At 34.2% G+C, this 17,702-nt stretch overlaps 1 protein-coding gene across 1 annotated transcript in view; it reads left to right on the top strand.

The window, feature by feature from the left end:
- Nucleotides 1-17,702, top strand: part of LOC578128 (voltage dependent calcium channel L-type) — a gene marked incomplete at its 5' end in the record, with an annotated part of 82,157 nt that overhangs the window by 26,405 nt on the left and 38,050 nt on the right. Inside the window, 6 exon segments of the mRNA NM_001124763.1 lie at nt 7,232-7,347; nt 7,882-7,920; nt 14,151-14,244; nt 14,571-14,731; nt 16,551-16,776; nt 17,454-17,664. Coding sequence (NP_001118235.1) covers nt 7,232-7,347; nt 7,882-7,920; nt 14,151-14,244; nt 14,571-14,731; nt 16,551-16,776; nt 17,454-17,664 — 847 coding nt within the window.

Here is a 17,702-nt window from a genome sequence, read left to right as displayed (position 1 = left end):
ATTTCTCACCATATTTTCTTTACCAAATATCCCGCTGATTGCAATTGCGGACTGATGAAGATGCAAATCAGCTGGATAATTTGTGATCGGGATAGTTAAAATAGCAGGTTATTCTGCAAACTTGAGCTGATGAAGACGGGCCTATTACTACCAATGCTATCAGTTTCATTTTAAATCACATCCACTTTGGAATTCACATATCAGATTACTTAATTGTTGTAGATGAGAAGAATTTGATCAATAAGATGCATGAAAAATTATATTTTCTGTGGTTCCTTTTCTCATCCTGGATGCATTTCAACACCATGCATCTCTTGTGCTCAAGAAGAAAGATAAAAAAACAGTGCCCAGTAAAACAAACAACCACAATAGCTGACATCGAACTTAAGAAAATATTTCTAAACTTCTATAATTGTTTGTCACTAGCATGGATTGTGTTACCTATCAAATTTCATGAGCCTTTGACTATGAGTACTTATATTGTGAGACATCTTTTAGGACCTGTGTGATACTCAGGAAGTGTTCTCAAAGCTGCAATAGCTTTATTTATATGGTTATTTATTTATTTGTCACAACCAAGAAAGTTTGGATTTCAAATACAGATTAAAAGTACAAAGCAATACATAACAATCAGATAACGGTAGAATAATTTACGCAATAAATTTATGTCAGTGTATGGGTACAATATTGCCCAAAACATCAAAACTAGGTAGGGGAATTATAACTTAAATGGCAAATTATGATGAACTTAAAATCAAAAGGGAAGTGGTAATTGATCAAAGAATTTAAAGCAAGCACAGATCAGAAACATAACATATATTCATAGTTAACAACAATGGAAGTTGATTTAGAGTGATGCTACTATATATCGTCTGTTGAAAGGTAGAAGGGCATTATCCCATGTAGTTCTCACAAACCTTATACACCATTCTGGATTTCAACACACCTCATGTTATGTTTTTGTGAAGGTAGGAAAGGTCATGGTATTTTAAGGTCATGTTTCTTTTAAGGTTAGATCACATGTTATTTCAATGGCATGGTGCTTTCAAAGCAGCTATTTTTAAACAATAATCAATCTTCTAATTTTATCCATTGCTTGTCCTAGCATACTATTGTGTCAATAGGGGTAGATCTAGAAGAGGAAGGGGTCAGAGGGGGACCAAACTCCTCTTCTTTTGTTGCTAGTCAGGGATTTGGGGCGTATGTTTACACCCCCAATATTTTAGGAGTAGTAGACCTTCTCTCTTTGCTTGATAACTTTCGTTATGTTTGTTTGACTTTTTGGAAATTGGAATCCAGGAGTCATCCATGGTCAACGGTTGTCGTGTATCAAATGCAGTATGAGAAGATTCTGAAGTTGCTGGTCATTTGAAAAAGGAGCTAACTAGAATAGAGATGTATCTGGTGGTTTATAACTATTTAGAGTTTAACGTACTGCAATTTCAACATTTGTTTCCTGGTAAATGCCACATGAAGGGTCATGATCTAGATATTCTAAGATTTTCTGTTGGAAATAGTCTTGTTCTCATTAATTATCTTTGTGCCTTGTACAGTAGGCCTACTTGTATAGAAATTTTTAATTAAAATTAGAGGGTCATGTGACACAATTGCATGCTTCTTTGTATGAAAGTTACATTTATACTTTTCAAGTTTTTAACCAAAAAAAATTCAAAGTTGCCAAAGGTCGAAGAGATTACTAAAATCAAATTAAAATTTGTTGAATACACCTACACATAGATTTTGAATCGACAGATCATCAGAATACTGCTTTAATTTATTTTCGTGTATCCTGATTATTCTAGATATACTTTGTAGTTGATGCCATACCATAATCCATAGGTGAGGGGTTTAATTTTATTCCATGAAAACACTCTATTTTGCTATTTTTTCTTTACTACCTTTAGACGCCTACCCTGATAGTGGGTGGGGAAGAACAAATTGCTTAAAATAAACATCAACCAGTTCATCCACTCAAGTCAACTCACATCTAAACCAAACTTATATTATTATTTCTGTGAGAATCCTTATATGCTTGATAAAGGGATTGATAATTCACAAAGAACAGGTGCAAAATCCAGGATATTTCCAACTTTCCAATAGTTTTGTATACGAATGCCCACACTTTCATGATGTATGCATATGTCAGTTGGTCTAATCAGTGACTTAAATTGAAAGAGAAATTCTCTTTTTTTCTAATCAAATATGATTGATTGAAAGCAAACCTTTGTAGACATATCTAGGTAGATAGCAAAGATTAGACAGGTTTTTATTAAACCTTGCATCGGCCAGTGATTTTTACAGTGCATTCACTTTTCATCTCGATGCCACCTTAGCCCATAAATATTTCATCTTTTTTCACAGTATATAATTCCACTTGTACTGACATACTTATGGCAATTTTGATTCTTCCAGATAAATCCAAATGACTATATGGAATTGAATCTGAATTTTAGGTCAGGGAGCCTTCATCAATATTCATTTTGATGTTACAATTCTATCAGCCACGTCCTTTCTCTTCTCTTTTTCCTAAAATAAATACAAATTGGAACATATTGATGGTTACTTTATTCAAATTTGTGATGAAAGTTTAATGTTCAATCAGAATGCAAGCTAGTGGGGGCCAATTTTCTATAGTGCAAGAAACAATACACCTGTAGGTGAAAAGTTGAGTTGCTTTGTGGGCCAGCATTAAAGTTTCAAATCATAATAAACCAGGAACAATGAATTGTGATGGTAACCAAATCATCAAACTGATTCCGTGTTCCATATTCACTGACACGTCACCTACTTGGAGGTGAACTTTCACAGAGTTGGTGATTTAATAAAGAGAAGGTTGTGATTTGGTAAAGGTGAAAATTATTTTATGAGGTGTGTCGGGTATCTCTTGATTTCTATTTCGGAAGATTATCACATTAGCAAGGTCACTCGGAAAAGATTGCACTTGGCATGCCATCATGTTCTAAGTATAACAGGAAATACATTAAAACTGTGGACCAAAATAGATACGAAACTTTTTCATTACCATATATCCATATATATCATGTAGTGCCTTATAATGTGTATGATTTGTAAAGAAAACAGTTGATTCATTATCATTTTGATGATTCCAAAATCTTAAAATACACAACTACTCTTATGTAATCTATATGCAACCACGTGACTATTCCTCAACTTTGTCTTTTAGAAGCTAGATAGCTTTTGCCACTGATCTTGATCATCCCCGTCAAAGAAAATCCCTGATCGATGGACTATATTTCAAAGATCAATGGATGATTTCTGTATCCCATTATGTTAAATATAATTGTGTATCCTATTTTTGTTGTGCCAAAAAAACAACTACTTGATCAATCAGGTTAAGTGTGACAGGAAGAGTTTCTTCATTGGAGAGCAAGAAGGTCCTTGACACATATATTAGAACACAGGCTTCACACCCTTGTAGCTCTCAGCTGAGGATAATTCATCTGTTCGGACTTAGAAGGGCGTTATCAAACCAATATCATTCTACACAGAGTTTACGCTCTTCTGGCTTCAAACAGATGAAATTTAAATGCTTATTCAAGGACTCCACATTTCCATACTTCTGTACCGATGTTCCTTTCTCTGTAGATTAATTCACAAAACATAGTTGCATTGTTCGCTTAGAGCCAAAAGGGTGTTAACCTGTATTCCTTATTAACAGAGAAGTATTCTAGTTTACAGCAAATAACGTTCCATCTACATAAAATATTTTGTCTGTTTGGAGCCAGAAGGGCGTTAACCCTTTGTTAAAGTAGCCCTATGTAAGATAATGCCCCTCCGGCTCTGTACAGACAATAAACATGAATCGCGGCTAACACACCGTGAACGAAGCACATATTAGTACTTAATTATGGAGTCATGTAGGAAACGTGCAGTGGATTACACGTACGCCTGTCTGCATGAAATCTGAATCTAGACTAATGCCGTTCGACGGGGGCAACACATCGCTATTAAAATACTCAGTTAATTAATCAGGTAATCGTGTGGGGAACATGCGAATGGATTTCACATCATCATCATCTTTTTGAGCATGGTGCCAGTGTACTATGTAGAATGTTCACTCTCTATGCCAGAGACATGCGCATAATATGCTTATCTAAGCAAGATATGAACCCAGTTTATAAGGTGTTTGATGTTTTAAAGTGACATATTACAATGAAATATGCTTTGTGATGTAATCATGATGAAAGAGGTATTCTTTATGGACATATAGAAGTGATGTGGTCCAGTGGATAAAGTCTGAGGACTGTGAATCACAAGGTACTGGGTTCAAATCCTCTTGGCAAGATGTTAATCTACATTTGCCACACTCCACCCAGGTGAGGTAAATGGGTACCTGGTAGGATTTGTCCTTCAAATGCACTATATGCTAATAATGGCTGCCGGAGCTTAAGCTAGGGTAATCATTTCCAAAGCTTTTTGGAAGCCCATGATCTGTGCTACACAAGAATGGAATATTATTATTGTTATTATTATCATATTTGACCTGAATACCGGTACACAATTTATTGACTTGCATACATATGTTAATTCGACTGGGGATGCGAATATAGTAACAATAATGGATAGGATCAATCACTATTGAAGTACTCTGAAATTGAATGAGGTAATCATATGGGGCAAAAACACAAGAGGAAGTATGATACTAATATACCTTATCTACTGTTAATACCTCTGAAATAAGTATATTCTATTCGAGATTTAAATATTATCCTAGAATGTAGTTTGATTGAGGCAGCATATCACTGTTGTTTAAAGTATACAATTAACCGTGATTCAAATATATTTCACAATGTATTACATCCTGAAGGTAGCATGCTCTTTGACTGATTATAAACCTGATACACATATGCCCATCTTGTCTGATATTAAGAATGAATTTAGGTAAGCCTTTTTTAATTGATTCACCTTTCCAACATCACTTAATATATCAGGTAATCATGTAGATAGTAACATACACAATATTGCTTATAGATGTTCTGTTATATGATAGAATGTGTGTCATGTATGTTTTGGCAGCTATTAAAGCCCCGAGTCAATTCTATTATACTAAATCTTTCTTTGTCACGGAAAGCTAATCATGTCCAAGAATTTCACTGACTTATATAATGTTATGATTGAAATTAAAACAAAAACAAAATCATCCAGAACAGAATATGCATATGTAGGTCTATGACCAGGTGATGTAATGTATTGCCACTTTCTCAATACAGACAAAATAATGCAAGCTCAAACTCTTCTACTAGAAATTTCATTCATGATAATTGTTCGGATACTTAGAGGCAATGAGTTATTAATCTCATCACAATGTAAATCCTGTTTGATTAAAGCATCTTCCATCTTTTATGAAGTCAAAACATTCATGTCTTCATGTTCAAGAGAACATGCTTAACAAACATCCAACCACTCCGTATGGATTTCACATCATCATTTCTTAGCTAGCCTGCTGCTGGTATGTATATAGACGGAGGCCTGTCTTACTATGATTTCTACATCAGTCTGACGTTACACATTTAGCCTGTAGCCAGGAAACATTGTGCTATCCCTTGCAATGCAAAGAGACCTTAGCTGATATGTGAGCTTGCAAGCTCTTACGATGTTTGGCTTTCCAGGCCCTTGTTGTACATGTAGATCTGAAGCACAGTGCAAACTGTAAACCAGGAGATTTAATAATGATTTCTCTTCAGGTATAAAGCTGGGCATTTCCCCAGCAGCAGTCATACATTATATAAAACATAGTTTGTTGTATGAATATCCCTTGCTCGCACAAGCCTTAAACCCTCCCTGATCAATTTAATCTGTGTACAAAATTAAGTGATCAACATTGTTTTATTTTTATTTTTGCATGTGAAAGCTTTCAAGATAACTATAATAACTAAAACATCAAAAATATTTTGGAGAATTTGGCAAACTGTTGTTTTTCAACTTTAACAGGAAAATCCTTCTAGATTTCTAACATATTGGCCAGTTAAATCGATGAAAGAATATACCCTCTTTCCAATGATTGGAGTCATATTTCGCTTGGTTTCATACAGTTTCAGATAATTTTCGTAAACTTTTGGATCGTTTCTATTTTTTATACCATGGAATATTGCCTCACTACAATTAAGCGAGACTCATAGTCCTAGGTCTTTTCTTTCAAACGAGTGAAAGATATACATTTTAAAAATTCCAGTTAGAGAGCTTGAATTCAGTTTTAATCAGATGGAAAAACTTGTGTGAGAACTTTGGAATCATAGAGCATTTCTGGGAATCGCATGGATGAATGTCATGGGTGCGCAAATCATGCTACTGCCCGCCTGCCATCTAATGTTTGTCCTCATCACGGGATGTGAGGCGTGTGAGCAGGAAACCTTAAACCGTCTAGCCAGCTGCGTTTAGTAATGTTAGAAGGGGAAGCAATTTCTTGGGAAATACTGGGAAATACAGGGATATTCAGGAAAATCAGGGAAATACCCATATGTGTACCTTTGAAATTGTATAATGTGAAATGGCAAACATATAGCACTTTGGCTAAATTCCATGAATAACACTTTTTATATTACTTCATGGATTTCTTAGATTGCTTGTTAGGATATATTATATGTGTCATATTTTAGACACAAATTCAAGTTTAATGTTGCACCACCCTTTCTTGTTGGTTACCCATGAGTTGTCAATCTCTTGGCACTACATACATGTACATGAGTGAAAAACAAATCATACAGAATAGTTGCTACTTTAAAATGTTCTAAATCAATACACACTCAAATGTATATATTCTGGAAAAGTACACAAATGCGAAATGTTCAGGCTCTGATGTATTGAAAATAAATTGCGCAAATAAAAATGGAATTATATCAGTGATTCTTTCAGCAAAAAATAATTTTCATGGAAAAACAATGTCATGCCTGAGAAGGATAAACACTAAATACAAAAGAGAAAAAGCATTCTCTAGAGCAATGACTAGTTCATCATATCATACCTTGCACTACTTTTACCCCTCCTGTTGATACTGCTCATTTATAAGCAGAAGACAACAGGTTTCGATCATCGGAAATGCATTTAGCCTCGTCACTTCTCGCAGCCGATAATATCAATATATCATCTTTTCATTCCATGCTCTTACATGGCTGTTATTACAGTGCTCTGCCTTAATGGTTGCTTTGATAAGGCCATAAGCCTAGCTTCCTAGCATCCTTTGTAATTCTTACCTCGCTTCAATCCTCCCCAGGGAATTCTCCAAGGAGAGAGAAAAGGCCAAAGCAAGAGGAGCGTTTCAGAAGCTACGAGAGAAGCAACAGATAGAGGAGGATCTCCGAGGCTACTTAGACTGGATCACACAAGCAGGTAATGCATGGTTTCCATGGCAACTGCCAATGTGCAGAACTGTACGCATCTCATCCCGAGCATTGCGCGAAGGGCAAAATTGCAAAATTATGAAATGGTATTATCCCCTGTATTTAAATGCCGTTAAGATGACGGCACAATCTTTCTTATTGCAGTTGAATAGATAGATTTAGCGGGTACAGTTGAGATGAAGGTTGGTTAGTGCATCTTTGATCTTGCCTTGTATTTTGTTCACTAGGGATTAAAGCGATCTTATGCAAAGATGATTGCTATTGGCAAATACAATAAGAAAATATTAAACAATCTTTTTAACAAAATATAGTCAACATGTGTTCTGCCTTATCTTCTGCTGAGAGCCAGAAGGGCATTAACTCAAATTGATTCTGCAGATTAAAGGCCATTCCCACTCAAAGCAGACATTATTTTTTAGAGATGTGGTAACCTTTTAATTAAAGGGATGCAACTGACATATCCTTCAATCATAAATGTTAACCATACATATTTGTTAAATTGTTGGTATATTTTCCTTCACAGAGGATATTGATCCTGATAATGACAGTGAGCAAAACCCAGGTCCGCCAAAACACGGTAAGTGAAAACTCAATAATTACTTTTCTCTCTCATCCACTCGTATCATTTAACAAATAATCCATTTTCTTTGATTTCATTTGATATTACATTCATTTAATAGGTTGTGTGATATTTCATTCCTTTCTTGCAGTGATTTTTGAACATTTTTACTTTCATTCGTTTTCCTTATATGGATTATTAAAGACTAATCATGTTTTTATTAATTCTGATTTGGGTGCAGTTTACATTTTATGGAAATTCATGACATTTTCACATTGTAACATGAAGAAAAGAGAAATATTAGCTTCAACCGTCCAGCATAAAGTTATCTTAAATTGCCTAATTTTAATCATAAAGCTGTGAAGTTGAAGAGAACCTGATTGTTTTCATATTAAATTATATTTAAAAAAGGATAACAAGTAAATATGTTAATTTTGTGTGCTGTTTAAAACGAATTAGGAGATATTTAAAATCAAACAGTGAATTAGTATATTTTCAGTGCAGTTGTCCAAAATATGTGACCCCCATTGTCATTTGAGCATCGTGTGATGTCCATGATTGTCACAAAATATTGAATTCATGTCCATTGTTCCTGCAGAGAACACATATGTGGTGTCCTGTCCCAACTAGTGTTCCAAACTGACTATGTCATATGTGGCCTGATCATTGTCAAAATCAAATGCCCCTTTTTGATGTCCCCTCAATTTGAAAAGAAAAGAAAAATGTCTATTGCTGGTTATTTGGTAAATTGTAGTCGGTTCATCAGATGTCTTCTTTTTCATTATGTCCAGAAAAAAAATGTTCCTGAAATAGTTTCCCAGATGAAAATTTTTAGATGTGTAGATGTGTGTATGATGACCAAGTTATGTACCTCCATCTATTTTTGTTATTCCTGTAACCTGGTTATAGGTTTGTTCAAAGGTCAAATTGTTTCTCATTGATGCTCCTTAAGAATCACCCCCTTTCATGTTTTCGTCGGAAAGAGAGAACATCACATTCCCATAATGCATCTGCCTACCTCGAACTTGTTTCCCTCCTGAACAAAATGTGACAATGACCCCTATCGTAAAATGGTTGTGGTTTGTGACATTTGACCTCCAACCTTTCGCCTGGATCATGTTCCATGAATGACCAAGCACAAGCAGTATAGCACAAATAATTAAAAAGTTGATCGTATAATGATTTCTGAGTTTCAAAATACATTTTTGACAGCCCAGATGTAATTGTGTCTGTGAACATGAATATAAGGTGTATTCAGATAAAGTATGTTCTATTTTATGCACATATTTTAATGTACATGCAGTAGTTAGTTACTTAGGAGATATGTTTTAGTACATATCATATTCCCAATTCATTAGACCCATCATTAGCATCAATTTACATTATTTTTCAGTTATTATTTAATCACATATATTTTATTGAAATTATTCTGTCCTTCTATTTTGAAAATATGAGCCTGTTTGCAAATTAAGATCTCATTTGAACCAACAAACCTTGCATGCAAAATTGTTAAGGTATAAGGTGTAATATAATAATACACATGGGAGTGTCAAATACCTAAATTGTTTTGAATAATGACAATATCTAGTAAAAGTGATATTTAGCATGATATATCATAAATTTAGTCTATTTTGATACAATCTTTTTTCCTACAGGCAAGCTGTTTTCCAAAAAGAGTAAAAGCAAACAGAAACAATTGGGTGAATACATTGACATCATAACTAACAACCGAGTATTAACACACTAGTAGTATATACTTCACAATAGTGTATGAAAATATGTGATCGGTAAAATAACAAATTCATAAACACAATTCTAGATCAAGTCATTCCTCACATATAATTTGTGAATAATTTTGCTGTACTCAATCTTATTAACCGGAATAACCATAACCTCTATTTAATATGCATTTTTGATTAAGATTAACAGATATTGGATTGCATTATTAAACAATACCATGCATTAACCCTATACTCCCTACTTAATTATCCCGATTTATACCCTTGCTGCATTAACCTTCCACCCCGATGACCTTTAACCTTTGACACACAGTTCTCTGGAAGAGACTTGGTACCTTAAACACCAAAGGTATTGTAATTGTAGTATTGCGTGCATGTTAAAGACATAATAATGTAACATATTTATGTTTATATGTGCTCCTTTGGTGTGAAACATGTCTTGTAACCTTTTCTGTGTCATGAAGTTTGCAAAAAATTGTCTTTCAAGAATGAAAGTCAGGGATTTTATTCATTGTTTCATTGTTAAAATTTGTAATTCCTTTTACAGTGTATACATGATGTTAAGAAGGAAATTGTATTCAAGTACAAATTGAAAAGTAGATCATTTATTTTGTGGGGTAGACTTGCCATCTGTGATACACAATGGGTCTATTAAAGTCTAAATTGCTTCACTAAAAACTATTTTGAACTCCATAGTGTTCAAGCCAATTTTGTTTCTTGCTTTAAATATTTTGCTTTTTAGTTATATTTATTTGTTGATCCAGATGATACATACGATTGTAAATGTTGGAGGTTGTTAACTTCATGTTGCCCTTTCCAACATTTCCAACATTCATTGACAAATGTTATCCTTAACATTTCCCTCCAATAATAGTGAATGTGAATGCTTTTTTCCACAAATTTCAGCTTTTGAAAATAAAATGAAAGAATGAAAACAAAAAAAAACAATAGTGCAACTACAAAAAGTATTGATGTTTAACGGTCTTGCATGCTGCCTTTGTGATATCATTGATGAGACAGTTATGTTGTGTGAACTGTCTTTACAACAGTCTGAACTGTGTATCATCGTTGTGTTTATCCCTTGTAGTTCTTAAAAATTGTTTTCATAAACCCTGCTTCTTCAGTATATTTAGATTCTAGCCATGTGCCTTCTCTTGTACTTCAGCATGAATGTTACATTTTTTTTTTTTGCATTTTGCATTTTGCCTTTTGTATTGCATCAATATGTGTTTGTATTTCTGTCATTAAATTGATTAATATAGATCACTATATTGATTGTTCATTTGAAATTATTCTATGAGAGGAAGAGGAGGCCAAGTTTAGAATTTGGTTTAATACTAAGATTGGTTACTATTTGGTTTTTTGAGTTGTATAATAGCAGTGTGTAAAGCATGAACACGGCGTAGTATAACCACAAATCCCAATGAGTGATCTAAAAACAGATTTTATTTGATAGCATACAGCAGTTTCTACAATCTAGTCTTCTCTCCTTTTTCACCATTTGTGTGCAGACATGTAAATCTTGACATTTACATCGGATACAGGAGTAATCTGCGGCATCACCCAACGATAACTATCCCTCGATTCTTTGCCCATGACTTCCCATCCCTCCCTCTAGAGAACAATACCTGACTGCATCAATCAGGGATAGGTATCTCAAGACCATTGTCTCACAACTCTGATAGCAACTTGATAAGAGATTAGATTATCTGCCGAGAGCCAGAAGGGCGTTAACGACCCATAGGAGTAAGAAGAGTCGACGCCTTTCTTGCTCTCCGCGGATGAAGTGCTCTAATCGAAAGGGGGAACATATTAAATGGAGTCATCTATTCATACATCACCCAAGACGTGAGGCAAGCTTAAGCTATCTGTCACAAAGAATTTGAGCCAATTTTCTCCCTCTAGAATGATGTTGCACTCCAGTTGGAAAGGTTAATTGGTGTGATGACATCTCTAGTTCCCAGGCATGGATAAGAGAAGGTCTGGGAAGCTAAAACCCCGTTCAGACCTCCAACATTCATCGACTCATTACATGAAAAAAGTATAGCTATCCTTTAAATCATTAATTTTTTCTAGCTTGAAGGTCGTATAAAATATGGCATATGGCAAAATGCATATTTGAGCATTGTTTTGAACAAGAACTTGATAAAGAATCTGAGTTATATTCTTACCTGAACGCTGTGTCATACAAAAGTCATATACCGGTATCTGGGCGGGGCTCATTGTGACCGTACAATGATTATTGGCTAGCTGTCTAGTCAACTGACCTCTTCAAAACTAGTTTCTTTTAAAACAACTTTTCTTTGTAGGATGTTGTTATTGAGTCCATACATTGATTCTTTCTCCAATGTACTTGATAGGATGCTCTTCTTACAATTTTCTTTATACACAAATTTCTTTATAAGATGTTCTTTATACTATTCTCGCGTGAATTTACCGTGGTCTGAACAGGTCATAAGTCTGGGGCTCTGCTAGCCAGAGTAAGTCCTTCATAATATGAATTCAAGGATCTTCTGACAATGCAAAGGTTTGATGATCACATGCATCCAGGTCTCTGATTAGTAGGTGTACAGTCTAGCCTTGATTGGATGAACACTTTCTTATATATGAACTGGATGACTTAACTGCGGAGGAAGCGAGTCTAATCTTGAATTTATATAGCGGCAAAATTCAGTTTCCTATACATGGGGGCTGAGGATATTACATTGTATATTACATTGTGTATTACATTGTATATTACATTGTATATTACATTGTATATTACATTGTATATTACATTGTATATTACATTAAATCATGCAATAAGCAGTTTGTTTGTTATCCACATATTGGGAATTATCTAAAGTGAGTTTTGGCTGTATAATGCAGTTTGGTATAGGTGTCTTTTAACCTGCTCAATATCTTGCCTAAGATATTTTATAGTTTAAATCTTTCGAAATGCCAGTTTGTTAGAAATGAAATGGTCCACTTTAGCAGGTTATAATTGAATTTTGTCAAAGGGAAGGTTATCAGTAGAATAATATTAGATATTTTAAACCTCTGTGTTTATGCAGTTAAGAGCCTACATCATTAATGGAAGTCTGATAGGTTCAGTTTATCTCAGTCTTAGTATTCAAGTGATGACATGATTATATTGCAAAGACTGAAGTTTGAAAAAAAGGGTTTGTATTGTTCACAGAAGTTTTCTTTCTTTCTTAGACAATGCATTCATATATTTACACTGCTGCACTATGTATAGATAATAACATTATGTAACCTCAAGTTGCTTCAGGAAACTGTCTTCTATGTTATAGTTTCTTAAAGTGCTTTTTCAAATGTCATTATGTTTCTACGAATGCAAGCTTACCGTGCTGGAAATATTTCCTTCATTTTTCATGCAATTGTTGTTTCTTACCATCGTTTATCATCATGCACTTTTGCTTGTCAAGTCTGTTAAATGAAATGTTAATTTTGTAATGTTGTGGTGTGAACTTACTCAGGTAAAAGCAATATTTTGATTGCGCTTTCTTTGTTCTTGTTTTCTGTCAGTTTTGTGAGATGAGATTCTACATGTTTGTGTCCATTGATAGATGAGATCAGCAATGCATCATATTCACATGCTCGATATTTCAACCTTGAACTGAGGAGAATGTACGATGTTGCATAAATTTGCTGCTTATTGTGTTATGTCAAAATGCTTTCTGTTTTGTAAATGTGCTGCTGTGAATGAGTAGATGTATGCATTGTTGGATTGTAAGTCATGGTATGGGAAATGAAAGAACATCATGAAAAAAGATGAAGAGTTGTACGGATTTTCAAAGAAAATGCTTGAAAGGACAGAAGTAATTATTATATTTTTAAATTGGAAAGTTGGATTTGAATGTAAACATTTATATGTATCTCTCTACCTCTCTTTTGAGGTACAGTAATGTTTTCACAGTGTTTAACCAAATTGTAAAGTATATGTATAATTTTAAGAATAGTATATATATCTATCTATATATTTCTCTCAAACTAATTTTATACGTACTCTTACAAAGTGGCAATAATAATTGCCTGCAATTCACTAATTTTGCTACTAATGTTCAATTGTTTTAAAACAAACTTGAGTACTCGTTTGATGTTTTCTTTAAAGTCAGGTCTATTATTATTTTTTTTAAGTTTAAGTTCATAAAATCATTCTAAAGCATGACTCTGTTTTTTGTTATTTCTCTTTTATGGAGAGAGAGAAGAGGGGGGATATCATTTATTTGGAGAAATCATTTGAAGGAGTTGATACACTTTAATATCTCATTTTGGAAATTTTGTATTATATTGAGTTCTTAAAACTTATACAACTTTTCAATTTGATAAAGACAGATGAAAACCTGTTTGATATAATTATGTATAGCATTAATAATGAATGTGTAAAATAAAGTTGATAGAGAGTACTGGTCAATGTTGTTGGTAGGTCAACATAAAAGATGATACTTCAGGATTTTATCATTATAATATCCAATATTTCTTTGCTTGCAGTTCCCAAACCTATTAGCGAGTCTGATTCAGATGATAAATCAGAAGAAATGGGAAGCAGTGAAATACCTCAGCAACAATGGATGCAGAAAGAAAGGTAGATCTTTTGAAATTGACTGATTGATTGCTTGAGTTATGGGTAGATGAATAGACAGATAGATAGAAAGAAAGTATTATATCCTGTTTTTTTATGTATTATTAGCTCATCCACTTCTCTGATTTAACAATTTCCCAGAAACTCTGAGATATAAGCAAAATTTGAAAATTTGACACTCATTAAAAAGTGAATATATTCTTTTAGAAAAACCATGTGCCCTATTGAAATGCTGCTTTTAGTCTGTGATGTCTAAAGTCCCTTCTACCTGGAATTGGTTACCTTTTATTAAAATACAAATTATCCACCCTTTTCTTTCCTTTTACTAGGCGTCAACTCAGACGATGGAATAGAAGGTGTCGTAGGTTATGTCGGCAGGCAGTGAAATCGCAAGCATTCTATTGGATCGTCATCATCATGGTCTTCTTCAACACAGTGATCCTAGCCTCGGAGCACTATAGCCAGCCTGCGTGGCTCACAGATTTTCAAGGTTTGCTCCTAAAATGAACCGTAGATGATGGTTAAATTGTTTCACCAGTTACCCCAAATATTTGATTATTTTGCAAGAATCTCTGAAAAATGTTCCTCTTGACAACCCCAATGCTTTCCACTGTTAATTTGCTGAGGCAGGAACAATTATCTGTTATCCATAGTTACATTATATCTTATTCATCGCTTTATTAAGAATTAAGATGAAATTCAAAGGTCTCTTGCAGTATTTTGTTTGCCTTATATTGGTGCTTCTTTACTAATACCAAACTTACCAAACAAAACTGAAGCAGTGATTTATATTGAATTAAGTTGTAACCTGAAGGAAGTATATGAAAGCTTACAACTAAGCTCTCAAAATCTTTGTGCAAGGAGTGAATAATAGCTTTTCCAACATTGCTGTATTTTTGATAGCTGGATGAAATACGCTGTAAATGATGATCTAATTTCAAGTTACTTGATTTCATTTTTTGGGGGATGTTTAGAGATCGAAACGCTGCAGCCTTCTGAACCAGAATCTGCAATTTCATTTCTAGCTGTCCACAAGAAATATTTGGTTTTGAACCCCTAAGGCTTGAAGATGATGAGAGGAACTGCTTGTCAAAAGAAAAGAGAAATAGAAAAGACATATGAATGAGCTGCAATGATTTATAATGTTTCATGCATCACTTATCCTTCTGGGCACAAGTTAATTTAAACAGAATTTGAACATTTTAATGTGCAAATCGTGTTTTTTAATGTTGAACTTTGAAAAGAGGTAGGGGGACTTTAAGATTCCAATGATGATGATCCATTTTCGTGGCCTAGTTACTTGTGTGCGCTGGACATATTTATTACTCATTTTTCATGAATTGAAACATGAGATTGATAGACATGTAATATTTGGTTTCATACCCCAAAGGCTTTGGGATGCACAGACAGGAAGCGTCTGTCACTCAGAAAAACAGAAGATATTGAAAGAAATAGACATGAATAATACAATATCTTATGCATTTCCCCGTCCGTATGGGAATATGTAGCATAACAGTAATACAGACTCGACTTATTGTCAATCATAGCTTGAAAGTATTATTGAAGAATTTTAGGGGAAATAATTGATTACAATATTAAAGATGAAGTTGAGTTCTGGTCATGCGATTGCATTGTGAAAGAAACAGCATGGAATCGACCAGAAAAGGTTGATCATCTAGCATATAAGAATTTGTGTGTATTTGCAAGGTTCTGGAATCATCAAAATGATAAGAAATTTGGCCAAGTCTTGGTAAAGTTACAAACACTGTACACAGAAAGATGTATATGGGACTACACAAACATGTGGTGTAAAAATCCTACCTGGATTTTTACGATGTTACATGACATATTTAGAATATGAAGGCATTTGAAGAGCCATGCTTTTCAAAGAACATGTGTTATCTGACGTTCTTCCACACTTGCATAATAAGAATGATAACGCTCACAAATAATTTTTCACCTCTTCCCAGAACTCAACCTTCTCTTTAAAGACCAAAGGGTTGTTCACACATGACATGGTATTAAAACTGCTGTAGCAAAATAAAAACTACTTAATGTGGAAAGGATTGGTAAGTGAGGACATTGAGGACACAAAAAAGACACCTGGAAGAAATCAATTTTGTTGCTTGTCAGTTTTTTTAATTACTTTTTATAAAACTTACTTACTTGTGTCCCCCCCCCTTTTTTTTACTGCAAGGGGACCTAAATCCGCCACTAGGTCTATAGCTTTACTATTCTTTGGAAGATAGAACTTGTGAGCATTAAATAGTGTTTTCATGCTGAGATGATTGTTTGTTTTCTTCTCCCAGACTTTGGCAACTTGTGCTTTGTGGTCATCTTCACGATTGAGATGATAATCAAGATGTACAGCCTGGGTCTTCAGGGCTACTTTGTGTCGCTCTTCAACCGTTTTGATTGTTTTGTGGTGTGTAGCAGTATCATAGAAGTCGTCTTCATCTATGCCCATATCATCCCTCCCATTGGTATCAGCGTCTTACGCTGCGTCAGACTACTCAGGGTCTTTAAAGCAACCAGGTAATTAGTCAATAAATCAAACTCATTGTCTTTCGAGAGCCCAAAGATTGCTAATTGTATATAAATCTACATGGATTAATGCCCTTATGGCTCTAAGCAGACAAGTAGGATGGGAATTTCTTCAATTTATTAATAGATACATTAGGTCGAGGATCTTGACCTTTATGTTGGTGCCTCGATGGTATTTAAAATTATTTTCTATGTTGTGTTATTTCTTATTGTTTGAAAAGTTCTAAGTTATTCATCTCTTCCATTTCAAGAATAGACACCTTTCACTGTGAAGACACATTCTGTTGTAGTATAGTCCCTGTAAATTTGTATATTGTAAAGTACTTTTATTTGATATGGCTGTTAATTTGCATAATCATGTGACACACATATATAAAAAAAATAGATTAACTATATATAGACGCTTGTTAAAAAAAATTAAATCAAATTTCATGTACTTCTTCGTTTTCATCCATATTTTTATCATCACTAATTGTGTAGGGTATATTGATATAATATGTTCACTTTCATTTGAGGCATATAGATGAACAAAATTAAAATAAAACTATAATGGACTACGGCAGCTATATTTTTTATTTCAAATGTTTTATTGATTTCATGCATGTTCTCATTTTGGCCCCAAAGTTATTGTTTTATTCACTGAGATTGACTCTCCTTTGAACCCACAGATACTGGACAGCGCTGAGGAACCTGGTTGCATCCCTCCTGAACAGTATGCGCTCCATCGCCAGCTTGCTATTGCTTCTCTTTCTCTTCATCCTCATCTTTGCTCTCTTGGGAATGCAAGTCTTTGGAGGCCATTTTAACTTTGACAGCACCAAGCTCAAGCCTCGAAGCAACTTTGATTCCTTCTTTCAGTCGCTCTTCACTGTGTTCCAAGTAAGAAATCAGCAAACTTTGACTCTTGACATAGGGTT

The sequence above is a fragment of the Strongylocentrotus purpuratus genome, unplaced genomic scaffold (assembly GCF_000002235.5).
Source record: "Strongylocentrotus purpuratus isolate Spur 01 unplaced genomic scaffold, Spur_5.0 spur5_contig_858, whole genome shotgun sequence".
Classification (NCBI taxonomy): Eukaryota; Metazoa; Echinodermata; class Echinoidea; order Camarodonta; family Strongylocentrotidae; genus Strongylocentrotus; species Strongylocentrotus purpuratus.
This window is presented reverse-complemented; position numbering and strand designations above follow the sequence as displayed.